This window comes from Thrips palmi, unplaced genomic scaffold (assembly GCF_012932325.1).
Source record: "Thrips palmi isolate BJ-2018 unplaced genomic scaffold, TpBJ-2018v1 HiC_scaffold_15, whole genome shotgun sequence".
NCBI lineage: Eukaryota > Metazoa > Arthropoda > Insecta > Thysanoptera > Thripidae > Thrips > Thrips palmi.
In genome coordinates this window covers 3,638,355-3,664,878 of record NW_023144624.1, presented here as the reverse complement: position 1 = coordinate 3,664,878, position 26,524 = coordinate 3,638,355, and the positions used below count along the sequence as shown (strand labels likewise).

Genomic DNA, 26,524 nt, shown 5'->3' with positions numbered 1-26,524 from the left:
CGCAAAGAGTGGTACAGATCAATCCAGACAAACGGGGGCATTTTTTTGAAGAAGTACAGTTTGCCAACAAATTTACATGCCAACGCAGACACATTCAGTACATAGGAGCATTATTCGAGGGTGAATTTATCGCCTTAGCTCTCATAGCAGGTTGGCTAGGGAAGTTACAACTTTAATGTTCCAAGGCCAAACTAATGGGAATGATTGAACTGATTGAGAAGAATTAGTTTTCATGATCATAAGGAGCACAAGTTATTTAAAATGATTTATACACAACATTTTATTGCATAAAAGTAAACTCTAGGATGTCAAAACAAGACATTAGGCATCATAATTCGCCTGTAGCTGAACAAGTTGCAAAATAAAGTTATTTGCATAAAGAGTGTGTCTTCATTTAATATATTTGAAACAACAAAGTTACATACAATTTGATCTGAAGAAACAACTTTAGAAGAATGATTCTTAATGCATACAAACATGACGACACACACTCACTGATTCATAGACAACTCTGATTTCAATTGGTCTGAAATTTGAGGGATTCTTATCTTATACTGATAACTGTCAATCTGCCCTAAAACCTCCACCTCATACACATTCTTTGTGGGGACCAACTCCATAATTCTTGTGATCATATCTGGTGTGGGTTCCATTGGTACACCTGAAAATTAAAAAAAGTGTTTTCTTAATAAAAACTCAGTAAAGATTTTTTTTTTTTAAATTAAAAAAACTACTTACCATCCAAATGGCACATTAACATTACTATGGGGGGTGAAACAAAATCAGGAACCATTTGCCTGATATCCTGAAATGGCACATCTTCACAATTTCCATAATCAATAAACATTAATTTGCTACTTTGAGTTTCCGTAACAGTCTCCGTATTTACAGCACGATACCATTGGCCATCTAGAAATTGTTAAGGGAGGAATGCTTTAGACAGCGCTCAAAGAAATGTAATTAATAATAACACAGGACAACTGATTCCAATTACCTTTGTGGTACTTTGCCAGGCAAACTTCATTCAACCGAGGATTATACCTGGCACTGGGATCTGTACTTTCACAGTATTCATTAATTTGAAATGCAACTGTCTTCAAGACATGTTCCACCTCAGGTGTGCCCATCGGCAACACTGCCAGACGCCCATTTGCACTAATATTCATTACCATGACAGTCACCACACCTTTTTGCTTTCCTCCTTCTACCAAAGAAAGAATGCTGAGGTCTTCAAGCATTGTGGGTTTGTCATCTGTAACATCAGATGTTTCATAAAATCCATTCAGGTCATAAAGCGCACTATTAAACGGAGCAGTTAATACATACGGTCAACCAGCAACCCCTTCTTTAGAGATTCTTCCCATTCAGGTGCTAAGCTTTCGTTAAGTTTCAAATTGAAACTACTCTTATCAGGAAATACAAGCTGAACTCCATCATTCTTATTCTGTGTTGCAAAGTCCTGAAATATACAAAATTCCACTTAAGATAAGAGATAAATACAGTAATGATTGCTTAAAACAGACTAAAAAAAAAATCACTAACCATCTGAAACTCCTGTTCTTTCTGTAGAAGCATATTCAGGAAAACAACTGCTTTTTCAGTGAGTGGTCCTTTTCTCACCCCATAAGGTGCAACTGGCACCGCCATGCAAGGACACTAAAGCACATACACAGTTTACAAATGAATGTAGTACAAAAATACAAGAACTATTACATGGTAAGAGACTTACAGATTTTAATTCACTTGGTAGAGCTTTCATGTCACTGATGGAAATTGGTTCCATATTCCCAAAATCAACAAAAAACACCTCATAATGTTCCTGAATCAAAGTGCTTTCTTCTCGAACAATGCCTCGATAATAGTTTCCGTCTTTTCTGTACTGACATGCAACCATCTCTCCTTTGTAAGGTGCTCTTCCCAGAGGAGGGGCTGCAAAGTAAAATAAACGCATTCAAGAAACTTGTGACACAGCGGACAGACATACTTAATAAGGCTGGTACATAATGTGGGCTTACAAGTTACATGAGCAGCTGCCACCTTCTGCATTAGACAGAAGAATTGCTCCTTGTATGTTCGGCCGGTGGGTCTTACATAAAGAGCATTTTGATTGTGGTAGGCCGTCATAACAACCGTGCAAGGAGGTACTATTTGAACTGCCACAAGTTCATTGGCAGCTGGACTCCATGATGATACAGTAACAACACCAAGTTCTGTCAAACCATCCACTCCCACAGCTTTAGCAGTGAGTCTGTCACCCAAGGAGTTTTCTATTTTTAATTGCAATTGGTTTTCAGGTGCCTAGAGAAACGAGAAAGTTAGCATTAGAGCTTTATCAGTCAATAAACATGTTAGAGAAAATTAGCCCAATAAAGCTTACAAGGGTGGAGCCTTTGCCACTTAATTCCAAAAGCTTGCAAGTCACAGCTAACTCTGGAAGATTGTGAAAGTCAGAAGGCAGTTGGAATATATCCTTCACTTCAATTTTCTTTACACTTCCTAAATCACACAATGCAACAGTAAAGTGAGATGAATGCCCAACAATGGGAGTGTTTAAAATGTATCCTCGCCATATTGAGCTATCCCACTTCACAGCAACCAAAGTACCGACAGTAGGCCTAAAATAAAATGAAGTTGAATGGTAAGCACAAGTTTTAACACAATATGAAAACAGTGGGGGTAAGCAGGGGAAGGAATGTACAGGGAAAGAAACGTACACCCCGTGTAGCCTATCTGGACATCCATCCATTTGACAAGGATTTCACTCTCAGGTTTTCATGTTTCTAAGTATGACTAAAAGTCAAAATGTCAGCTCCAGAAGGGTGTACTTTTCTTGCTCTATACAATTCTTACTCCTTGTAAGGAAGGAAAACATTTTCAGTGCTTACCAGAAATTTAAATTGGCAGGACTTTGCATAACTTTTTCAGGCATTTCAGTAAGTATTTTGTTAGTTATATCAAACAATTCCTTACAGCATAAGCTCCCAGACAACTGTGTTGGCTGCTCTGATGATACATACACAATGGCCTCAGTACCTTCACCCAAGAGGGACACCACATTCTTCTCAGGTTTACCCCTTGTAAAAATAAAAACACAATAATTATTTTTAAAAAAAGAAAAAGAAAAGAAAAGAAAGCATGTTAGGGTGCTAAACAATGGAAGTACCACAAACTGATGGAAGGCAGGTTAGTAGAAAATGAAGATGTCTCTCCTTGGCCAATATTTCTTGAAAGTGGGACAAATTCTGAGGTCCTTTGCATGTTCTCATCAACAACGCTGTCAATAGATCTGAAAGGAAACAAAAAATAAAACCACATCAAAATACATTTTGTATGTTATAGTTAAGTGAACATGATTTTAGGCTCATAGAGAGTAGACAAACTTCTTACATTTGTGCTCTACATCTAGTTCTATGTCGACCAAAATCTTCTCTTTGGCACTTCTTTGAGCAATAAGGAGTTCCACATGACGAGCATTTCTGGACAGTGTTTGACCCACATTTGGCACAATGAAGAAGAGGGACACTTACATCAACACCAACAGATCGCTGTAAAGTGGTCATAAAACAAAAACTATTTGATTTTTTTGTAAAAATTAACAAAAACACTTTGTTTCTTGAGTTATGATATAAATACCTCAAAAGGGTCACACTGCCCAGGAATAGGCTCTGTACTGTAGAAACAAAAACCAAGCAAAGGGAACAATTAAAGTAGGATAGAGGCATCAAAGTGAAAAGCATGGTATTGCTTGATGACTTACTGAGGAGGTATGTATCCACGACCCATTGATACCTGCCGAACTGAATTAGAGCCAGTGGTGATAACAAGGTTCTGAAGCACTCTATTGGACAACTCATGCTGACATGATGCAGAATGATACATCAGACCTCCAGGATCCCTCATATCTGGTACACCATTGGACCAGGCACAGTGTTTGAGACCTGGACGCCTCTCTTGATACCCATTGAAAACATTGAAAATCATCTTCCCTCTACTTTGACCCCGGCCAAGCATCCTAGAAGTAACAGAAAGCTGTACACGAGGCTCCAACAAAAAACGCTCCCTATATAAAACTGAGAAAAATACCTTATTAACTTAAGACTTGAGGGCATAGTGTTTTGAACTTTGTTTGGATTGGCTTGCAAAGAGTTGTTAGAGGTAGATGAATGTGCCATTTGGTACATCCTTTCCTCTCTTTCTTCTTGTAGTCTTTTATTTTTAAGTCTTTCATTTTCTTCATCACTTCGTGCAAATCTCACAATCATATCGAACACCCCATCAAATTCCATAATGGCTCTTTTGGCTTCTCTGTAACAACAATTGCTATTTGTCTACACTAGTTCAACCTACATTTCAAATATCAGGAAAGGAGCCATACAACACTCACTGCAAAGTTTTAAACTCAATCAGGGCCCATTGTAATTGGTTTGATGCTCTTCCTTTGCACTTGGCTACAGTCGGTACACCAACATTTCGGAAAAGATTTTCCAACCCAGTCTGCATGAAGTAAGTCAAAACATATGCACATAAGGATGCAAAATGTCAATAAAATATTACATTAAAATTCAGGAGAGGATGATGCCAATTTATACTGTACCTGTTCGAGACCATAAGGAATCTTAGTAACCATTATCTTGTAAACAACTTGATTGTTACGATCTCTGAAAATCACGGAGTAGCTTATAGGGGGCCAATTGTAAGAGTCAAACTAGGATAGAGGATGATAACCTACCGATATGCAGGACGCTGTAAGTCAACATCCAGATTGGCACCCGGACCATGGTCATAGCAGTTGATGTCTGGATTTTCAAATTCTTCTCTCATAGGATCCCATTGATCATCCATGATGGGATCCGATCTTGAAACATTTTCCAGCGTAATTTGAATATCGTTGTTCATCATCTTGAGAGGTTCAACGTATCCTAAAATAGAGAAGGTAGATCTAAAAAGTTAGAAAACGGTAAAAGGAGAACATGACTAGCTAAATTGAACAGATGATGCCATATGAACAAAAACAAAATGGTACCAGAGGGAAGGACCACTTGACAGCACAGGTGAGTACCAGAACAGTATCACGACAAGCTGCCAAAGACCGTGACTGACATGTTGAGAATGTTGATGGGTGACAACGATAAGGTGTCACAATGATCACGAACACCACTCAACAGGTAAAGGACGGCATGATACCGAAAGAGTAGGGTTATGTAATCCGTCTACTCGAGAAAAACGGACGAGTCTCGAGATAAATAAACACAGTTTTCTCAAACGAGACACACTGCAAGATGCATGCCAGCTGGGCATAAGCCAATGTCACATTTCAGAGTACATGGACAACCGGTAGTGATTGTAAAATGAAAAAGTATGGGCTCAAACAGGACATGCATCAATAAGGCTAGATGGGACAGAGACCTAACAGAGACCTAACAAGACGAGCAAGATTAATCCGTTGAGTAATGCCGGTGAGGGAATTCAAAAGAAACCCAACGCACACGGAACGATAACACAAAACGCCACTACACGTACCGAAACAAGTTAATTTCAACAAATAGTGGCCTACACAGCCGACGATGCACCGTTCGACGCTACCCCATCTGCCGTCACAGCAACTTCTCATACAGACACCTGGTCTAAACTTAACAACTATGAAAGTAGCAAATTGTGCTTCTTTTCATGAAGTATAAGCTGTTAAACTCGTTTAAAAGAAGGTGAAAATTTCTTAAAATTGAATTTTGTTGATAATTTAGACACTAATTCAACCTAAGCGACGTAAAGAGAGTTCTGTAAATTTTGAAGTTTAAGCCTGTCTTGTGGTAGTTCCGTTTGTTTAGGTCCCTCCCCTCCTCCCCCTCGCCTCCTCCGAGCCGCACGAGGAGTAGCTTCTGCTCTGTCTGCCGTCTGCCCTTCAACAGTTTCACGTCGCTGTGATTGAAAGTAGAACCTTCTATCTCTCTGTCGACTAGCTCTTGACAGGGTATTTTCTTCCTTTTGAGTCCATGCTTGAGTGATCAAAATGCAGCACCTATCGCAATCGCAAATTTCTTTGTACATGACCTACCCTACCAAAACAATCACCATGACAACTACTATAAGTTTCTATTTGCACCGATTAGGTGGTTGAGCGTAACAACAAAAGGCTGAGATGTCTGTTGATCTTTTTTCCGTTTTAAAACGAAAGAAAGGAATGTAATTTAGTCCATGTCATGTCTCAGTCACAGAGGCTCCAGACCTCCCCCTCTGCTTCTAAAAGGAGTGTTGCCAGTGATGCTTTGCCTAATCTTTCTGCGACTGCTCTGGGTGGAGGGCCACCCAAGGTTCGCCGCCTGTCCTTATTTCCCCGCAGTGCCACAGATGTTCATGAGCTGTTTGCACCCCCAAGAGAGTTGTTGCGAGAGCCAAAACCCAGACGATTCAAAGCAAAGCCTTGGAAAGATGCTGTTGAGAAACCAGAGACGGTCTGTTTTTGGAAATTATTGATCTGTTTTTATGATGTATGATCTGTTTTTAAGACCATCTGCATTTTTAATTGTTTCTCATAATTTAAGGTGGGGAAATCGTACACTGAGTTGCGCAGAGAAAGAGAGGAGTTTCGTCAGAAGTTGGTGCAACTCATCTTATGTGAGGATGGACCACCAGATGGAACTGAAGAGATTGGAGGAACACAACTGGACTTACCGAGTCGGGAAGAAAGAGTTGTTTTACGTTATTATTACTATATTCGTCAAGGGGTGGACACAGTCCATGTCACAAGACTTGCCAGTGAGTCTCTAAAGCGCATCTTGCATCTTGTTCCCACTAAACTGAAGAAATGGAAAGATTTGCGCCGGGCTCTGACTCAGGAAGTGAAGGTATTGATCATCCTCTTTTTATCATTTCTTTGTTCTCTCAGTACCTCACTAATAAAGGTCTCTCTCAGGAGGACTTCCTCATGAGTGTGAAGAAAGCCATTGTAGATTTTGTTCTTCAAGACACTGCTGAGGGTGACATGAGGATTCCTGAGGAAGATACTGAAGAAAGGAGGACTCTTAAAACAATAAGTAAATCATGGAGTGCTTCTTATGCTGCTGTCCGCAACAAAAATTTACACAACCTTCATGCTGTCAATCCATGCATGGCCCAGGTTTTGGACCTTTGGCAAAAGAATTATACGTATGTGCCCTTCTTACCCCTGGATGTAAATTTTTTAAGAGTGCCTACAATGTGTAGAAAGGACCTCCTTTTCCTTCTAGAGAGTTACGCCTCTTGGAGCTGCAAGAACTTTCAAAAGCCAGATTAGCCGTTGATCTGATGGAATTTCAAACTTGGAGCAGGAAAGCCATTGATTCTGCTAGAAACAAACTCCTGAATGTCTGGTACCCTTCCATACAGAGTATTTATAGTCAAGTTAGTTGCTCCAACTTTGTAATCATGTAAGCTGAAACTGTACTTGGTTTGTGTAATGGTTTACACAGTCATTCATTTTACAGGGCTACAAGAAGAAACTTGTTCCTAGCACAGAAAATAAAACAGCCAACAGAAACTTTTTTAATTGTCTTGCCACTCTAATGTCATACCAGTTGCAGTGTTTGGGCTTATCCTCACTGCATGATTACATGCATTTCATCAATGATATTGGGGTGAGTGCACTGAGTGCTGTGTCACTCCTTGCAGTACATTCTTTAAAAGAAATACAAAAGAAAGTTTGAATTGTTGCAACTAATTTTGTGGTTTATGATTAGTACTCTAATCCAGGTTTTAAAGTGCATTTGAATCTTCGCCAAAAAACAATCCAGTTTGAACCTGCCTTCCACATGTACAGAGATATATTATGTAAATTACTAGATTTATTGGTGGAATCTGTTGGGGATCTCCCTAGAATGGAAAGTCGACTGTATGCTGATTGGGATGGCCCTGTGGAGGAACTTCATGTACCGTATTTTAACCCCTTATTCTTAAGTTGTCTTTTTTATATTAATTTTTATCAATTTATTTATCTTTGCTTTACACTCTTTTGTAGCCTGTAATCCCTGAAGACCTAATTGAGTCATACAAAGAAAATATTAAGGAGCTCATAGAAGAACACAGAATAGGTGTTGAAATGAGAGTAGAAGATTTTGATCCCTACATAAAACTTGTCAACAGTGAGGTTTGTTTAAAAAATATATATTTGGGCTTAACCATTTCAATTAGCCTTCTTTATCCCTCTCTTCTTTTCTAGGCTCAAGAAGAACTTGAAGTCTTTTTATCTGAAGAACACAACTTTGAAGAATATTGTGCTGAAGTCAAGAAGTATTACAAATTGCAAGTGGAAATGCCAATGAACCTAGAACACACAATAACAATGGGTATATTTGATATGCACCGAGCAGAATTTATTGGTGCTTTGGTTCACTCTGCAAAGAACCTCAAAGAGCAGCTGCTGGCCCGCATGACTCAAGACTACCAAGAAATGTGTAAAAAGTAATTTTTCATTTTTTTTTTTTTTTTGTCCTTAGTGCCTACTGAGCACTTTGCATTAATTTTGTCCATTTTTTAATAGACTAGGTGAGGAGTATGCAGATATTGCTGAACGAGCCCTCACAGTGCCAGAATCTACTGAAGAATTAATGGCATTAATTGAATATGTGCAAGCAGTTGAGAGTGATACTGTTGTGGAAATGGAAGATCGGCTTCGTGTTGTTGTGTCTTACATGCTTTTCCTTGCTGATTACACTACTTACTCTCCTATTGAAATGAAACACAATTCCATCACACTTCAGTGGTACAATCGAATGCCCAGTGTATTTGATGATAACAGAGCAATGTGTGAACAGAAAACAGTTGAATTCCAAGAAGCATTAAAGGTCTGCACCCCTCAATAATGTTTCATACATCTGATTTGTTCCTGTACTTTACAGACTCCATGTAAGTCTTTTTATCTCCTTTTGTAGATGAAAATTGAAAGTTTTACTGCTGATTTGGAGGCTTATGCTAAACAAGTTGAGGAATTCCCTAGCTATGGTGATGTTGATGACCTACCAAAATATTTTAAGAAAATGAATCAACTAGATGCTAAACTAGAGCAAGCATTTGAACGTATAGAACAATTCAATGCTGAAGAACGTGCTTTTAGCTTTGAAGAAACAGATTATCCTACATTAAAAATGGTAATAGTCCTTTTTTAATTTCTTTCTGTGGAAAGATAAAATTCATATGAACATTTCACCCTTTAATTTACAGCTCAATGAAGCTCTTGGACCATACAAGAAGCTGTATTCAAATGGCATGGACTTTGTGGAGAAACATCTAATGTGGATGTCTCATCAAGTAGGTTCATTTGAACCAGAGGAGATAGAGAATGAGACAGGTGCCTGCTATCGCAACATACACAAGTTGGAGAAAGCATTGAATGATGCCCCAGCTGCAAAGAACCTTGCCACTGTTGTAAGTTCAAAACTGTCTTTATTGTACAAGCTCCCAAATTTGAAAAAAAATTTAGTCTTTTCTTGAATCCTCAGCTACTAGAGAAAATAGACGAATTTAAACAGCATCAGCCAATCATAAATACTCTTGGAAATCCAGGCATGAAAACAAGACATTGGGAACAGGTAATTTGAACCAAGACAAGCAATTGTTTATAATAATGCATTCAAATGTTCTGAAGTTTTCTTACGCTTCATTTTATCAAGGTGTCTGAATTGGTTGGTTTTCCTCTCCGAGCCGACCCTGATTTGACTTTAGCTCGTGTACTAGACTTAGGTCTTGATGAATATGTACCTCGTTTGGAAGTCATAAGTGAGTCAGCAACTAAAGAAAATAATTTAGAAAAGACTCTTGACAAGATGATGAAAGAGTGGGGAGATATGGAATTTATTGTTGTTCCTTATAGGTAATGATTATTTCTTGCAAGTTTCTTTGAAAACTTGTGTAACTAACCTGAAATAATTTAATCTTTTTATTTATTTTTTATTATTTTTTATTTTTTAGGGACTCTGGAACATATATTTTATCCAGTGTGGATGACATTCAATTAATGTTAGACGATCATATAACTAAGGTGCAAACAATGAAAAATTCACCCTATATCAAGCCTTTTGAGCAAACAATACAGTAAGGGTTCATTTCATATGCCTAGAGTAGCCGTGTGTTCAAGCAGAAATTAATTAAGAGTTATATTTACAGAGTCTGGGAAGGTAAACTAATGTTACTTCAAGATGTTTTGGATGACTGGCTCAAAGTGCAGAGCACTTGGTTGTATTTAGAACCAATTTTCTCTTCACCTGATATTCAACAGCAAATGCCTGAAGAAGGAAGACGATTTTCAGCTGTCGATAAGGCAAATAAACTGAAACTTATTATGTCTTGTTAAATTTGTTAACGCTAATGTACCCACATATTTGCTTCTTCTTAGGTGTGGAAAGATATCATGAAAGCAGTCTTAACAGATTTGCATGTCCTGGTTGTTCTTGAAATTGAGAAGTTATCAGAACGCTTGAAAAAGAGCAATCAATTGTTGGAGCTAATTCTCAAAGGCCTTAATGAGTATCTGGAGAAAAAACGTGCATTCTTTCCAAGATTCTATTTTCTGTCTAATGAAGAATTACTTGAAATACTTTCTGAAACCAAAGATCCCACTCGGTGTGTTATCAAATTTTGAATGAGTAAACTTGTTCCATGAGTTAATTCAATTTATAAGCAGCAATCAAGTAATTATTTCTTACAGAGTTCAGCCCCATTTGAAAAAATGTTTTGAAGGTATAGCCAAGCTCACTTTTACTGATGATCTGGATGTGACTGTGATAAAATCTAGTGAGGGTGAAGAGGTGGCACTGGTTGATGTCATATCCACAAGCAAGGCTCGTGGGCAAGTTGAAAAGTGGCTTCTTGAACTCGAAGCGGATATGAAGAAAAGTGTTAGAAAGGTAAGGAACTACTCCACAAAGCCCTTCCAACAACCTACATTTTTGAAGCTAATTCCAGAAATTTTAATTTTGTTTTCAGATGGTTTGTGATGCGATGGAGGCTTATCCAACAAAAGCTCGTTCAGAGTGGGTGTTTGACTGGCCTGGCCAAACGGTTCTATGTGTTGCAATGACTTATTGGACTTCCCAAGTTCATGAAAGCATAAGAGGCGGTGAAAAGGGCTTGCAAGCCTTCCTTGAAAAGAGCAATTTTGAAATAGGTCAAATAATTGAATTGGTTAGAGGCAAACTATCAACGCAAACGCGTATAACTTTGGGTATGTTGGTTTCAGAGCCTTTAAAAGTTGAAAACAAGAATATCTGCTTAATGTTTCTTTGGCATTGCTTGTCTCTACTTTGTACATTCAGGTGCCCTTGTGGTTTTGGATGTCCATGCTCGAGATGTTTTAGCAGGCTTGGTTAATCAGAAGGTATCTAGAGAGGATGATTTTGCTTGGCTCTGTCAGCTTAGATACTATTGGGAAGTGAGTTATATTTCGTTAATAATAATTAATTCATAATTTATGAATAAGGTTTTCTCTGATTAATATAATTGCTTTGGGCCATACCTCCCTTGCAGGAAGACCAAATGGCTACTCGGATGATAAGTGCCCAATTGATGTATGGGTATGAGTACTTGGGTAATTCACCTCGTCTTGTCATAACGCCATTGACAGATCGTTGTTATCGCACTCTCTTTGGAGCTCTGCAACTACATCTTGGAGGAGCCCCTGAGGGCCCCGCAGGAACTGGAAAAACAGAAACAACCAAAGATCTGGCAAAAGCTGTTGCAAAGCAGTGTGTTGTTTTTAACTGCTCCGATGGTCTTGATTATATTGCACTCGGAAAGTTCTTTAAGGTATGGCCAAGTGCCTTGGATATCCTGTCCCTCACTCTAATACTATGTGGTACACTCTTTGGAGCTCTTTGAATTTTTGAAGTGAGAAGCCCATTGGCTTTTGAACATATACTAACCCTATCTCAGTTGTTTTTCTGTATCAAAATCATCATTTTTTGTTTCAGGGCTTAGCATCTTGCGGAGCATGGGCTTGTTTTGATGAATTTAATCGTATTGATTTGGAAGTTTTGTCAGTAGTAGCTCAACAAATCCTGACCATTCAACGTGGAATCAATTCAGGAACTGAACGGATTATGTTTGAAGGTTCAGATATTCCTCTTGACCCTACTTGTTCTGTTTTCATTACTATGAATCCTGGTTATGCTGGTAGATCTGAACTACCAGACAACCTTAAGGTATGTTTTCTTTTTGCCATCTAAAAAGATTAGCACTTGAACAATTATTTCGATTAGAAAACAGGTTTTGTTTTTTGTAGGCTTTGTTCCGGTCTGTTGCTATGATGGTTCCAGACTATGCCATGATATCAGAAATAGTACTGTATTCATGTGGCTTCATCAATGCCAGACCCCTAGCTGTGAAAATTGTTGCCACTTACAAACTATGCTCAGAGCAGCTTTCATCTCAGTGTCATTATGACTACGGTAACAATATATAATATTCTACACACAACTTTCACTTGTCCATTGCAGTTTTGCCAATCATTAATTTTAATATGTATTCAGGAATGCGAGCAGTGAAATCAGTTTTGATTGCTGCGGGGAACTTAAAGCTGAGATATCCTGAAGAATCAGAAGATATATTGATGCTGCGCTCCATCAAAGATGTTAATCTGCCTAAGTTTTTGACTCATGACTTACCTCTGTTTCTTGTAAGTTGTGTGCCAGTTTCCCAATTCCATGAAGTTGTTTGTTATTGGTCTCAAGTTTTTCTTTTTTTCCTCAGGGAATCACTTCTGATCTATTCCCTGGTGTCATCCTACCCAAACCATCATATGATGTGTTGAACAAAGAAGTACGAGCTGCCTGCCAGTCAGCCAACATCCAATGTACTGATCACTTTTTAGAAAAAGTTCAGCAAATTTATGAAATGATGATTGTTCGCCACGGTTTTATGATTGTGGGCTTACCATTTGGTGGAAAAACAACAGCTTACAGAATGCTTGCTGATGCCTTGGGAAAAATTGAAGAAAGTGTTAGTGACAAATATGTTGTTATTTATTAAAATCCTGCATGTGTTACACAAACCAGTTCAGTTAACATTAATTTTCTTTCAGGGAGAAATGGAGGAAAATAAAGTACAAATTACTGTTATAAACCCTAAGTCTATCACTATGGGTCAGTTGTATGGTCGGTTCGACCCAGCATCTCATGAATGGTCTGACGGTGTTTTGGCTATTTGCTACCGCCAGTTTGCAGCTTCAACATCACCTGATAGGTTTGTTCATACCGAATAAAGCAGTTCAGCTTTGTGTTCTTGCCTTAGATTTCAAGTTCAACACTCATCCCCGTAGCCTGCATGTTGTCGTCTCTTTATGGGATCCTGACAACTGCTTTGCTGTGAATTAACACCAAGTTTGCAACTAATGTTCCTTCATTTTTTCTTCTTAGGAAATGGTTGATATTTGATGGGCCTGTGGATGCTATTTGGATTGAAAACATGAATACTGTGTTGGATGACAATAAAAAATTATGCCTTATGTCTGGTGAAATAATTCAGTTGTCTCCAACCACTAATCTTATTTTTGAGCCAATGGACTTGGAGGTGGCCTCTCCTGCTACGGTGAGTATCCTTGTTTTCAAGGGACATATAGAGCAAAGTTGATCAAATTGAAGTACTTTGGACTTTGTTGTAGGTTTCCCGTTGTGGAATGATATACATGGAGCCTTCCACTCTGGGCTGGGAAGTCATCGTGGTATCATGGTTGAATACTTTACCCACAGCAATCAATGATCATAACAAGACTATGATTAAGTCTATGTTTTTGCGATTTTGCCCACCTCTTCTTTGGATAATTAGGAGAGGATACACAAAGGTAACATGATAAATGAACTAAGTCATTCATTTAATCAACAATTAAATTTTCGGCAGAGACATTTGACATTTGTTAATAATACGATAATGAAGATAACTGTACAATTTTACTTTCAGGAAATTTCTCCCACTCTTGATTCTAATCTTGTTCGATCGCTTACAAGAATTTTTGATTGTTATATGGATGATTTTGGAGATCCTGCTTTTGTAGAAGGTATCTCAGACTTGGATATTAGAGCCCAGCTAGAGGTATTATCAAATTAAGAGCGATCGAAGTACTTAGGTTGGACAGATACATCACTCTAACTGCTTTTGTCTTTTCAGGGTGTGTTTTTCTTTTCATGCATTTGGGCTTTGGGGGGCAACTTAGATTCTGCAAGCAGAGAGAAGTTCAGCACGCTATTTCGGGGTTTGCTTGAAAAAGAATTTCCTGCAAAACTTAAGTCAGACTTTGGACTTTTAGAAAATGTTCCTCCACCTGTGAAAAACTACATTTTTACCATTCCAACTGATGGCCAGGTGTTTGACTACAAATTCATTAAAGAGGTGCCAGGTTCATTCTGCAGTTTACCAACTGTAATTATCAGCTTCTGAATTTAAAAGAACTCTATTGTCTGCCTTGTAGGGTAAAGGAAAGTGGAAACTGTGGGCAGATGATCTTGCTAACTGCCCCCCTATTCCACGTGATGTTCCTGTTAATCAGATCATAGTTCCTACTATAGAGACAATACGATGCACCACTCTTATGATGATGCTCTCCACTCACATGAAGCCTTTGATGTTAATTGGTCCAACTGGAACAGGAAAATCAGTGTACACCTCAGTAAGAATTTAAGTAATTATATTTTATGGTTTTTCCTTTCTGCAAAGTGTATGTACATGTAAGAAATATATATTTTTCTTTCAAGGATTTTCTCTTGAAGAAGCTTGATTCCAATCAGTACAAGGCCCTCTTTATTAACTTTTCTGCTCAAACATCGGCAAATCAGACCCAGGACATCATAATGAGTAAACTGGATAAGCGACGGAAAGGTATGAGTTTTAATACGTGGCTGTTGGAAATTCCTATTCTATATTATTTTACAAAATCATGCTTCTCATTCAAAATATTGTTTATGATTCCCTGTTAGGTGTTTATGGACCACCATTGGGCAAAGTTTGTGTTGTCTTTATTGATGATGTGAGCATGCCTATGAAGGAGACCTATGGTGCACAGCCACCTATTGAAATTTTGAGACAGCTCCTAGACCATGAACAGTGGTATGATCGCAAGGACATTGTGCCCATGAAAATAGTTGATTTATTGGTGTGTTTTGTTTGTTTATCTCAATATTCACTTTACTGCCTGAGTCATGCATATTATTTTTACTTTATTCCCTTTATTCTCTTCAGATGATGTGTGCAATGGGTCCACCTAGTGGAGGCAATACTGTTACACCACGATTTTCTAGACATTTCAACCAACTCTGTATTAATGAATTTAATGATGAAACTATGATAGCTATTTTCAGCAAAATTATGCTATGGCACCTTGACACAAGGTATAAAATAAAATATAATAGAATGAAATATAATTTAATTCAAAGATGTGACTCTACACTCTCTTTCTTTTAAAATCGCAGGGGTTTCAGCAAGGAGTTTGATCCATGTATCGATGAAATAGTTCTTGCCACATTAGATGTCTACAAACAAAGTTTATCAAACTTACTTCCAACTCCCACCAAATCTCATTATTTGTTCAATCTCCGAGACTTCTCAAGAGTTATTCAGGCATGTGGCCATCGTTGTGCAATTATTTTTTTATCAATTGATTGCAAGGTATAATTTTGTTTCTGTTCATTAGGGTGTGCTCCTTTCTGTTCCTGAGACAATGGAGGATCTCATTGCTATGAAAAGGTTGTGGGTTCATGAAGTGCTTCGTGTTTACTATGACCGCTTAGTTGATGACAACGACCGCTCTTGGTTAATAAACACATTACATGCAATTTGTAAGCCAAGGCTATCAGAGGACTTGAACAAAATGTTCTCTCGAATAGCTACCCCAGGGCAACCTGTAAGTAATGACCCATCAGTGGCACTATAATTCCATTTTTCCCTCTGATGTTTGCAAAGAAAACTGTATTTGATGTTTCAGGTCGGTGAAGCTGAACTCCGGAAATTAATATACTGCGACTTTACTGATCCAAAAGCTGACACACGTCATTATCTAGAAGTTCAAGATTTGGATCACCTCAGGGGTGTAACTGAAGGCTATCTCGTTGAATTTAATAACATGACAAAAAAACCTATGAACCTTGTTCTCTTTAGGTTGGTGTATAAATAGCTATATCTTGTGATTAATTAATATGTCTCTCTGATTTGTTGAATTTATATCATTTGTAGGTTTGCTGTAGAGCACTTATCTCGGATATGCCGAATTCTGAAACAGCCAAGGAGTCATGGTCTTCTTGTTGGAGTGGGTGGTTCTGGAAGGCAGTCCCTTACTAGACTAGCAACACACATATCAGAATATGACTTTTATCAGGTACTGCTGGAATTAAATGTCTATCTTCTCAGTTAAACAATTTGTAAAAAATAACATATTTTTTTTAGGTTGAGATGACTAGGACATATGGATCTGATGAGTGGCACGAAGATCTGAAGAACATTCTAAGCAAGACAGCAGGCACTGATGTCCATGGCGTTTTCCTGTTTACTGACACTCAAGTATGTATGTGGGCTGTGATGCTGGGAGTACCTAGAATCCTAGATCTTTAGGGCCGCCAACTAGGGGTTGGTGAGTTAACAGAGATTTTTGTCTTCTTCTTGTTTTCAAATTTTAGATCAAGGAAGAAACCTTCCTAGAAGATATAAATAACTTGCTGAATTCTGGGGAAGTTCCAAATCTTTTCCCATCGGATGAGAAAATGGAAATCTGTGAAAAGATGAGAGTTCTTGACCGCCAAAAGGAAAAGTCTCAGCAGGTAGTGTTACCATAATACCGTCATAAAGTAAATAGATAAAAATTGCCTTCGCTCTGAAATTCATGCTTCAATTCTTTTCCTCAGACTGATGGAAGTCCTGTTGCTTTGTTCAATATGTTTGCTCAAATTGTTAGAGAACAACTGCACATTGTATTAGCAATGAGTCCTATTGGTGATGGATTCCGCAACAACATCCGCAAATTCCCATCTATTGTTAATTGTTGCACAATCGATTGGTTCCAGGTATGACAATTCATTTTGGTAAAAAACTGTTAGCATGTTTTCGTTTGCATGGTTTTTATATGTACTTCTTTGCAGCCGTGGCCGGAAGATGCACTTCAGGCGGTTGCAACACGATTCCTAAGTGAAATTGAGCTTCCACATTCTGAAAGAGAGGCTTGTATTGAAACTTGCAAAATGTTTCATACCAGTACTCACTCTCTATCAAGGGAAATGTTGACAAGATTCAATCGAAAAAGCTATGTTACACCAACTTCTTATCTTGAACTAATTTCCACTTTTAAGACTCTTTTGTCCAAAAAAAGATCGTGAGTGTTCCTGTACCTCATAACATTTTCCTAAAAATTTGGGTGAGAGCATTGAATTTAAACTTTTTCTTTCTCAGAGACATCCTCACTGTCAAATCAAGGTACGAAGTTGGGCTTGGGAAGTTGGATAGCGCTGCTGAACAAGTAGGACTCATGCAAAATGAACTAGTTGCATTGCAGCCAAAGTTGCTTGAGGCTTCAGCTCAGGTTCAGGTCATGATGGCCAAAGTTGAGTCAGAAAGTGCTGATGTTGCAAAGGTGAGTGAAAACTGTTCAAAATGATAGTTTGGTTATTTGTTGATATTAAAATCTTAAAACTACTGTTTTTCTCTTTGCTTTTTTATTAAACCATTAAATAAATGAATAAATATTTAGGTTGCAGAGGTAGTAAAAGCAGATGAAGAGGTTGCCAATGAACAGGCAGCAGCTGCCCAGGCTATCAAGGATGAATGTGATGCTGACTTGGCAGAGGCATGGCCTATAATGGAGGCTGCCCTGGCAGCACTTAACACACTCACTCCAGCAGACATTACTGTAGTGAAAGCAATGAAGAACCCTCCCAAAGGTGTCAAGATTGTCATGGAAGCTATCTGTATCCTCAAGGTCTGAAGGCGTTTATAAGCCTGCACAAATCTTATCATACTGTGATTCATCATCCAAACATTTATGTAATCATGTTTTAAAAAAATATTTCAGGAAGTTAAACCAGATCGTATTCCAGACCCCACTTCTGGAAAGATGACAGAAGACTACTGGGGCCCTTCAAAGAGAGTTTTGAACGACATTAAATTCCTAGAAAGCTTGATTTTGTATGATAAAGACAATATACCACCTGCCATTATGCAGAAATTGTTTAAATCAATTCTGAATGATGAAAGTTTTGATCCTGACAAGATCAAGTCTGCATCTACTGCTGCTGAGGGTAATTAGTAATATGTATGATTATGTCTGAGCGTATGGTAAGAAATGGCGTTTTCCTAAGTTACAAGTAAAATGTATGTCTTAATTACAGGCTTATGCAAATGGGTTATAGCGATTTCCAAATATGATAAAGTAGCTAAAGTAGTTGCACCTAAAAAGGCTCGATTGGCAATAGCTGAGGGTCAGTATTCAGTGGCCATGCAAGCATTGGAGGTGAAACGGAATCAACTGAAAGAAGTTCAAGATAAGTTAAAGAAACTGGAAGATGTAAGTTCAAATTTTATTGTTCGTAAGGTTGTTTATGATTGATTTTCAAAAGTGTAATTTTATACATACTATTTAGGTTCTGGAATTGAACAAAAGTCGCATGCAAGAACTTCAAGATGACACGGATCTTTGTAAACTTAAACTTCAAAGAGCTGAGGAATTGATTGGAGGCTTGGGTGGAGAGAAATCAAGATGGATGTCCACAGCTAAAGCGTTAGGAGAGCGTTATTACATGTTAACTGGTAAGTAAAAATTGCTATTGATAAATGGTTGCATTTTTTTTAAAGACTGACTACTGTAAAATAAAATCTATCTACTTTCTTCAGGTGATGTTTTGATTGGGGCTGGTGTTGTGGCCTATCTGGGGCCATTCCCTGCTCAAATGAGAGCAAAGCAAATTTCAGAATGGATTCAGTTGGTGTCTAGTTTTAGCATAGTTTGCTCATCTGATTTTGCTCTGACTACCACTCTAGGAGATGCAGTGGAAATTCGTCAATGGAATATATTTGGACTACCAACTGATTCATTCTCTGTAGAAAATGCCATTATTGTCAAGTGAGGCTTCCTCCAATTATTTATAAAAATATTGTGTAGTAGCCAGCTTTAGTGTATTATTCATTTCCTCTATATGTATGTTGTGTAAACCATTAAAGTTAATGTTTTGATTTCAGAAATGCTCGTCGTTGGCCTTTAATTATTGATCCACAAGGTCAAGCCAACCGCTGGATTAAAAATATGGAGAAAGCTAACAATTGTTCTGTTGTTCGATTATCAAATCCCGACTACATGCGTGTGCTGGAAAATTGTATCCAATTCGGTCAGCCTGTAAGTTTGTCTTTCATAGTTTTGACTTACATAATTCTTGCAAATGTTTAATTAAGACCTGAACTTTCATTCTTGGCAGGTCCTTATGGAAAACTTGGGAGAAGATCTGGATGCTGTTCTGGAACCCCTACTTCTTCGACAAGTTTTTAAACAAGGAGCAGGAATGTGTATAAAACTAGGAGATAGTGTTGTAGAGTATAATGACAATTTCCGATTTTATATGACAACAAAACTGCGAAATCCACACTACTTACCAGAAATAGCTGTGAAAGTCACACTCTTGAACTTCATGATTACACCTGATGGGTTGCAAGACCAGCTGTTGGGTATAGTCGTTGCCAAAGAACGACCTGATCTGGAAGCTGAAAAGAACCAGCTTATTGTTCAAGGAGCAGAAAATAAGAGGTACTGTGACTACCATGAGATTATGTTCTTTTCCATCCGCAGCATGAGTACAAACATGTAACTTATTTCTTGTCTTGAAGAATGCTGCAGGAGATTGAGGATAAAATATTGTTTGTCTTATCATCTTCTGAGGGCAATATACTTGAAGATGAAACAGCTGTTCAAATCCTTAGTTCATCTAAATCTCTTGCCAATGAAATAGCTGAGAAACAATCAGTTGCTGAAGTGACTGAAAAATCAATTGATTCTGCCAGACTAGTCTACTCTCCCATTGCGGTGCACTCAACCATTCTCTTCTTCACGACAGGTCTGATATCGAACTGGGCTTCATAAGCTCATTTCTTTTCCTCAGCTCACCTTATTAACTGTTACCAATAATTTTCCAGCGGACTTGGCAAATATTGACCCAATGTACCAGTATTCTTTGTCATGGTTTGTTAATTTATTCAAAATGACTATTGATAACACAGATCCTGTAGATGAAGTAAATCAACGAATTGTCGGTCTCATCAATGGTTTTACCTATGCTCTGTATTGCAATATCTGTCGCAGTCTTTTTGAAAAGGTATGTTACATTGGTAGAAAGACTTACAAACTTGATACAATGGCTCTTTTGTGTGTTACATTACATGATAATTTTAACCTGTGTCTTAATTTTGTGCAGGACAAGCTCCTGTTTTCTTTGGTACTATGTGTTAATTTAATGAAACAAGAAAACAAAGTAAATGGGGAGGACTGGATGTTTTTCCTAACAGGAGGAGTGGGCTTGGATAATCCACATCCCAACCCAACCGTATGGTTGGATTCTCCTTCTTGGGACACTATGTGTCGTTTGGATGACATTCCCTCATTCCAAGTACTAATGTGATTCATGTCTTCTGTTTACTAAATCTATCACTATGAGTTGTACTATTAATAATGTGGCTTTTGTTTGTATGTTTTTCTAGGGTATACGTGCTGATTTTGAAAGTAACGTAGGAGCGTGGAAGTCATATTTTGACAGCGCAGAGCCTCAAAACACAGCCATCCCTGGATCCTGGAATACAAAGCTAAATGAATTCCAAAAACTTCTCATTTTGAGAGCCTTACGAGCTGATAAAGTTGTCTCAGGCATTCAGAATTATCTTTCCGGTATTCATCATTTCTCTTCTTCAATTTGACTAAGAAACTGTAGTGGCTGAGCTTTGTCCCTTCTCATATCATGCCTGTTTTGTTTCAACCAGCCAATATGGGAAGCAAATTTGTGGAGCCACCACCTTTTGATTTGATTTCATCATTCAATGACTCGCATAGCTGCATTCCTCTCATATTCATTTTGACTCCGGGTGCAGATCCTACAGCAATTCTCTTGAAATTTGCTGATGATCAGGTACAGAAATGATTCCTATACCAATTATACTACAAAAAAATCTTACATATGAACGTTTCCTTTTGTTTTTTGAAGGGATTTGGTACCAATCGCTTATTTTCTCTGTCACTGGGACAAGGCCAAGGGCCAATAGCAGTGAAACTGATAGAGGAAGGTGTGAAAAGCGGTACATGGGTTGTTTTGCAAAATTGCCATCTGGCCAAAAGCTTCATGCCTACACTGGAAAAGGTTAGCATTTGTTAATCTTTTATTATTTTAGATACTCACAATGTGTTATCCCAATTTTCCTCTAATTCTCATGATAGATTGTGGAAAACTTGTCACCCGAAAACACTCATCCTGACTTTCGTTTATGGTTGACTTCCTATCCTACTGAACATTTCCCTGTACTGGTTCTGCAAAATGGTGTGAAAATGACCAATGAGCCACCTAAAGGACTGCGGGCCAATATAATTCGGTAAGTCTCTCTCTTTAATCACAGCATTTGTTTGATTGATCTGGACTCAATAACATTCTATTGAAATTCTAGGTCCTTCTTGAGCGATCCTATTACAGACCCAGAGTGGTTTGAAAGTTGTCATCAGAGCGACATATTCAAACAAATGTTGTTTGCTCTGTGCTTTTTCCATGCTGTGGTTCAAGAGCGACGCAAATTTGGTCCTCTTGGCTGGAACTTCCCCTATGAGTTCAATGAAACAGATTTGCGAATAAGCGTACAGCAACTTCACATGTTCTTGGATTTGTATGAGGTAATTCAACAGTTATTAATCAGAATTTTGGGATGATTAAAACTGACTCGAATGCATTTGATTAAGACTGACTTGAATGCATGTGATTAAAAACATTCAGGAGGTCCAATATGATGCTCTTCGATATCTTACTGGTGAATGCAACTACGGTGGAAGAGTGACAGATGACTGGGATAGAAGGTGCTTGAACACCATCCTCTCAAAGTTTTATTGTTCTGAACTTGTAGGAAATGCTGATTATGCCTTTGATCCATCTGGTAACATCTTAGTTGTTATAAGATAATTCCATTTGCCTATATTTTCTTTGTAAATCAATCAACACCCTCTCCTGTATTCATTTTTTATAGGAAAGTACAAAGTGCCAATTTATAAAGAATATGAGGCTTACCTTTCATATATCAAGAGCCTCCCCTTGATAACACATCCTGAGGTGTTTGGGATGAATGAAAATGCTGATATAATCAAAGATCAGCAGGAGACAAGTCTTCTGTTGTCTACAATACTTCTGACTGAGGTAAATTTCTACGCTTATTTTATCTTGCATAAAAACTGATAAAAACCAAAATTACAACCAGAAATTAGACTTATCTTTGTTTTTTTTTGTATTTTCAATTAGATTGTCTGGCTGCTTTAATTTTGCTCTGCTTGTTAATTTATGCCCATTCCTTAATTTTCATGCTCTCAGGATAGAGTTGTAAGTACATTTGTTCTTATTTTATGTGGGCTACATTTGTAAGCTACTATGTGCTACTACTTTTTGCAATTTCCTTTTTTATTGTGCTATATTGCTACTTAGGATCTCTTAGCATTAGAGAAGATGGAAGCGGTGAGTTTTACTTTTGATCCTTGTGCTGTGTTCCTTTATTTATTACCAGAGTAAACATTTTTATTTACTAAATCTGGGATAACAAACAATGCTCATCTTTTGGTGCCTCTTAAGGATGTGGCTGCAGCTGGGACTGGAAAGAAGTCTCAAGATGAGGTCGTCATTGAGCAATCTGCCGATATCATCAGCAGGCTGCCAGCCAACTTCGATACGGAAATTGCAATTTTGAAGTACCCAACAATGTACGAACAGTCCATGAATACGGTTCTTATTCAAGAAATGGGTCGGTTCAATATTTTATTGACATGTATTAGGGAAAGTTTAATCAGTGTTCAAAAGGCAATCAAAGGTTGTATTTTTGTTTTGATTTACAATTATTTTATGTATGCAAATACATTAACACATGTTTTTTGTTTACTCATTTTTATTCTAACTTTTTGGAATTTCAGGAGAAATAGTCATGTCCTTAGAATTGGAAGGTGTGGTGAACAGTCTTCTTACTTCAAGGATTCCTGCTGTATGGGCCAAAAAGTCGTACCCTTCACTAAAACCACTTGGGAGTTATATAAATGATTTTCTTCTGAGGTTGGAATTTCTTCAGGTAATGTAATGTGAAGCACCTCATAACAAATCTTGAAGCTGACTTAGACTTCTCTGGAACCCTTTGCCTTAAAGTCCCTGCTTGGTTTTAGAAATGGTATGACAATGGCCCCCCAGCAGTTTTCTGGTTGTCTGGATTTTACTTCACTCAAGCATTTATGACAGGAGCCCAACAAAACTATGCCAGGAAATACTCTATTCCTATTGATTTACTCACTTATGATTTTGAGGTAAGTGGTCTTTATTGTCTTTATGATGAAGTCACACTCAATAGCGCCTTCTTTACTTGAACTTTTCATTCCTGATACAGGTTCTTGTTGATGAAAAACCACAGAGTCCACCTTCTGATGGTGTCTATATTCATGGTCTTTTCCTTGATGGAGCCCGCTGGAATCGTGATAGCAAAACTTTAGATGAGTCATATCCTAAAATTTTGTCAGACCCAGTGCCTGTGGTATGTTTGTATTTGTATGGGGCCTGCCTTAGTATTATAACAATTTGAATAAATTACTGACTTAAACATGCTTTAATTGCAGATTTGGTTCCAACCTATCAAAGTTGCAGATGTGAAGGAGAGGGGTACTTATAACTGTCCCCTTTACAAAACAAGTGAGAGGCGTGGGGTCCTTGCTACCACAGGTCATTCCAGCAACTTCATCATTGCTATAAAAATCCCCACATCCAAACCACCAGATCATTGGATATTGAGGGGCACTGCTCTGCTGTGCCAGCTTTCTTCCTGATGAAGTTTATTGATAAATTTGCTATTTTAGTTGCAAAGTTGTGTGTCATTAGTTAAAAGGATTAAAATTAAAAAGGATTTTTTAAGTAATTTGCTTTTTAAGAAAAGAAAATGACTTTATTTGGAGTACAATACAGGTAACAATTCTTTCAAGGAATCATAAATTAAAATTCAATGTTGAATGGCCAGTCCTTGCTCTCCTTGGCTCTGCAAACAAAAGGGAATGTTTGAAAAAAAAAAATGAAACAATGACTTACAGCAGTACAATCAAATTTTGCAAAAGGCTTACTCATTAAATGGGCATATGCGGCCATTGCAGTCCAACCCATCCAGGACCTTAATATCTTCAGGTGTCAGTTCAAAGTCAAATATCTCAATGTTTGAGCGAATACGAGAAGGAGTAACGGACTTGGGAATGGGAACAGTGCCACGTTGAATCTACAAAGACAGATTACAAGTAAGTAACTGTTTGATATGGATAAAATAAAACTAATGATAATTTGATTCTGACTCTTACCAAGTAACGCAGAATGACATGGGCATTTGACTTTTTGTACTTGTCTGCAATGGCTTTGATAACAGGGTCATCAAGCAGGGAAGGGTCAGTTGGCTTAGCCCATGGCCTGTCAGGGGATGCAAATGGACTGTAGGCTGTGACCAGAATGTCCCTCTCCTTGCAGTAGGAAATAAGCTTGCTTTGGTTGAGGCAGGGGTGCACTTCAATCTAGAAAAAAGGATTACATAACAATCTTTGAAAAATGGAAAATATAATCCTGAATATTTGTGAACCTATCAAGTGTTTTAAATGGTACATCTGCCCCCCAGACAATGTAACTCAACACGTTCACACTAAAAGGGTTAACCACCAAATTTTAAGATTTTACTAATTTTCACCAAATGCACCTGTCACAATTAACATCATAAGAGTGACCTTGTCAATATTCCAAGTGAGATTCACCTCAAGGTGGCAGCCTCAGCCTAGCTTCAGAGTAGAGACAAGTCAATTCTTATCAGTTACAGATAGTGTACTATCACAAGTATAACACCTCTAGGGGCACACATTAGGAATATTCCATCTACTGATCAATTAAGTAAAAAATCATTCACCGAGAAAAGAATTGGACAGGATAGGAAAATGTAACAAAGGTGAAGTAGCTTTAACTAGGTACCTGGTTGGTAACTGGCTTAATCTTGGCCACAGCAAGGAGACGGGCAAGTTGCTCACTGTTGAAGTTAGAAACTCCAATACTCTTTACAAGGCCCATCTGAACGCACTCTTCCATTGCCTTCCATGTGTCCAGATAATCTGCGTCACTGAATAACATCTTGCCATCCTTATCCATAGGGAAAAGGCCTTGTCCTTCCTGCAATTATTTTTTAGAAAAAGGGAAAAAAAACACACATTGAATTAAATTTAAGTATGATGAAAAGCGAACACAGGAATAAGGCTCAACAGCACCTTAAAGGCCATTGGCCAGTGGACAAGGTACAAATCTAAGTAGTCCAAACCAAGGTCAGCAAGGGTCCTCTTGCAAGCTCCGACAACGAGCTCAGGTTTGTGGTATGCATTCCACAGCTGAATAAAAACACACGAAAGTCATCATCAAAGGTGAAGATCTTAAACTAGGAGCAAAAGGAGATGGTAAAAATATTTCACTTACCTTGCTTGTAATGAATAAATCCTCCCTCTTCACAACGCCCTCCTCAATCTTGGCCTTGATGCCTTCCCCAACTTCTTTCTCATTCTCGTAGACATGGGCACCATCAATGTGGCGGTAACCAGCATCAATAGCAGCCTTTACAGCCTCTGTTACTTCACCAGGCTTCGACTGAAACAGTACCCAGTCACATGGTAATAAGAGATACAGGCCTGGCTGTCTACAAACAATGTGGGTGCCAGAGCAGACCCAATGCCATGGCCTTAGCTACGATGGCCTTGGCCTTGGCCGCGGTCGCGGACGGCTGGAGGCCCCTCCAAAACCTCTACGCCACAAGTTGGGCGGCGTTCCACGGCTGTTGTACGCACCTTCCACGTGCCGAGTCCCAGGACGGGGATCTCCTTGCCGTTGTTGAGGCGAACCGTGGGCGCTAGCTTGGTTGTCATGTTGAGGTAATGGGGCACTGCACCGCTGAATCGGGACTGGCGGCGAATGGGAGCGCTGTCGCTGTCGCCAATGAGACGGCGATGGCAGCCACTGCCAAGCAACGCGAGGATTTCGGTGGTGGCAGCTTTGGCGGCGACGGTCAAGTGAGCGGCGGAGAGGGGGGTTAGAAGAAGACGCATGTGATTGTGATGGCCCGCGCCGCCGCTCGCCAACCAAACTAGACGTAGATAGAGGAGGGGAGGGGGCGGGGGAGGTGATGTCAGTTGACATGACATCCACAGACGGTCAACAAGGAAACCGGCGATGACATTGGGTACTTCTATAGTTCATCCACGGCGTTTGTTGCAAGGATTTCGACAGCGTCTTTATTTCCAAAGGATTTTTCCTGAAATAATTTTCAA

At 38.6% G+C, this 26,524-nt stretch overlaps 3 protein-coding genes across 7 annotated transcripts; 1 reads left to right on the top strand and 2 right to left on the bottom strand.

The window, feature by feature from the left end:
• Positions 1–255: 255 nt before the first annotated feature.
• Positions 256–5,642, bottom strand: LOC117640920 (tudor domain-containing protein 1). Of its 2 annotated transcripts, none has more exons than XM_034377944.1 (18): positions 5,521–5,642; positions 4,730–4,919; positions 4,595–4,658; positions 4,385–4,494; positions 4,084–4,305; positions 3,758–4,012; positions 3,634–3,670; positions 3,388–3,545; positions 3,164–3,286; positions 2,886–3,074; positions 2,378–2,615; positions 2,016–2,298; positions 1,730–1,929; positions 1,543–1,656; positions 1,327–1,459; positions 995–1,252; positions 739–909; positions 256–661 (listed from the first exon to the last, which is right to left on the bottom strand). In XM_034377944.1, exons 1-18 carry the CDS (start codon positions 5,609–5,611, stop codon positions 492–494), a joined length of 3,006 nt encoding a protein of 1,001 aa, XP_034233835.1. In that variant the 5' UTR covers positions 5,612–5,642; the 3' UTR covers positions 256–491. The 2 variants fall into 2 exon arrangements, with proteins under 2 accessions (XP_034233835.1, XP_034233836.1); XM_034377945.1 differs by lacking the exon at positions 5,521–5,642 and adding an exon at positions 5,024–5,366.
• Positions 5,643–5,863: 221 nt separating this feature from the next.
• Positions 5,864–24,108, top strand: LOC117641468 (dynein heavy chain 7, axonemal). Of its 4 annotated transcripts, XM_034378821.1 has the most exons (66): positions 5,864–6,449; positions 6,540–6,842; positions 6,911–7,143; positions 7,224–7,377; positions 7,461–7,610; positions 7,713–7,901; positions 7,991–8,119; positions 8,192–8,433; positions 8,513–8,816; positions 8,904–9,119; positions 9,193–9,396; positions 9,471–9,560; positions 9,642–9,841; positions 9,940–10,062; positions 10,135–10,288; positions 10,364–10,590; positions 10,676–10,874; positions 10,954–11,191; positions 11,283–11,398; positions 11,494–11,772; positions 11,937–12,167; positions 12,248–12,413; positions 12,495–12,640; positions 12,715–12,963; positions 13,046–13,206; positions 13,380–13,551; positions 13,625–13,804; positions 13,921–14,052; positions 14,128–14,349; positions 14,429–14,626; positions 14,712–14,835; positions 14,934–15,109; positions 15,196–15,344; positions 15,426–15,573; positions 15,647–15,856; positions 15,938–16,110; positions 16,186–16,327; positions 16,396–16,509; positions 16,626–16,766; positions 16,851–17,009; positions 17,085–17,314; positions 17,392–17,572; positions 17,690–17,917; positions 18,011–18,236; positions 18,327–18,502; positions 18,579–18,744; positions 18,829–19,057; positions 19,174–19,327; positions 19,407–19,732; positions 19,813–20,039; positions 20,119–20,297; positions 20,397–20,588; positions 20,680–20,863; positions 20,956–21,101; positions 21,177–21,329; positions 21,407–21,558; positions 21,631–21,850; positions 21,951–22,107; positions 22,198–22,364; positions 22,536–22,544; positions 22,647–22,676; positions 22,791–23,025; positions 23,126–23,277; positions 23,369–23,506; positions 23,587–23,730; positions 23,813–24,108. In XM_034378821.1, the coding sequence occupies exons 1-66, from the start codon at positions 6,198–6,200 to the stop codon at positions 24,017–24,019; spliced, it is 12,003 nt and encodes a 4,000-aa protein (XP_034234712.1). In that variant the 5' UTR covers positions 5,864–6,197; the 3' UTR covers positions 24,020–24,108. The 4 variants fall into 4 exon arrangements, 3 of the variants coding, with proteins under 3 accessions (XP_034234712.1, XP_034234713.1, XP_034234714.1); XM_034378822.1 differs by lacking the exons at positions 22,536–22,544; positions 22,647–22,676; XR_004587485.1 differs by lacking the exons at positions 23,126–23,277; positions 23,369–23,506; positions 23,587–23,730; positions 23,813–24,108 and having other exon boundaries at positions 22,467–22,544; positions 22,791–22,896.
• LOC117641473 (aldo-keto reductase family 1 member B1-like) lies at positions 24,106–26,317 on the bottom strand. Its single transcript, XM_034378836.1, has 7 exons — positions 26,045–26,317; positions 25,680–25,847; positions 25,478–25,594; positions 25,188–25,382; positions 24,536–24,742; positions 24,308–24,456; positions 24,106–24,225 (listed from the first exon to the last, which is right to left on the bottom strand). The coding sequence occupies exons 1-7, from the start codon at positions 26,300–26,302 to the stop codon at positions 24,183–24,185; spliced, it is 1,137 nt and encodes a 378-aa protein (XP_034234727.1). The 5' UTR covers positions 26,303–26,317; the 3' UTR covers positions 24,106–24,182.
• Positions 26,318–26,524: the final 207 nt, after the last annotated feature.

What these genes read in the sequence shown, in the direction of transcription:
- LOC117640920 (XM_034377944.1), bottom strand. Translation starts at nt 5,611, where the DNA reads ATGAGAAGTTGCTGTGACGGCAGATGGGGTAGCGTCGAACGGTGCATC. An exon ending in GTGGCAAAGGCTCCACCCTT is followed by an intron (nt 2,299 to 2,377) that starts GTAAGCTTTATT and finishes TCGTTTCTCTAG; the next exon opens with GCACCTGAAAACCAATTGCA. An exon ending in GGCAGCTGCTCATGTAACTT is followed by an intron (nt 1,930 to 2,015) that starts GTAAGCCCACAT and finishes TTTACTTTGCAG; the next exon opens with CCCCTCCTCTGGGAAGAGCA.
- LOC117641468 (XM_034378821.1), top strand. Translation starts at nt 6,198, where the DNA reads ATGTCTCAGTCACAGAGGCTCCAGACCTCCCCCTCTGCTTCTAAAAGG. An exon ending in ATGAACCTTGTTCTCTTTAG is followed by an intron (nt 16,111 to 16,185) that starts GTTGGTGTATAA and finishes TATCATTTGTAG; the next exon opens with GTTTGCTGTAGAGCACTTAT. An exon ending in CATTCTCTTCTTCACGACAG is followed by an intron (nt 20,040 to 20,118) that starts GTCTGATATCGA and finishes ATAATTTTCCAG; the next exon opens with CGGACTTGGCAAATATTGAC.
- LOC117641473 (XM_034378836.1), bottom strand. Translation starts at nt 26,302, where the DNA reads ATGCGTCTTCTTCTAACCCCCCTCTCCGCCGCTCACTTGACCGTCGCC. An exon ending in ATGTCATTCTGCGTTACTTG is followed by an intron (nt 24,457 to 24,535) that starts GTAAGAGTCAGA and finishes CTGTCTTTGTAG; the next exon opens with ATTCAACGTGGCACTGTTCC. An exon ending in CGCATATGCCCATTTAATGA is followed by an intron (nt 24,226 to 24,307) that starts GTAAGCCTTTTG and finishes TTTTGTTTGCAG; the next exon opens with AGCCAAGGAGAGCAAGGACT.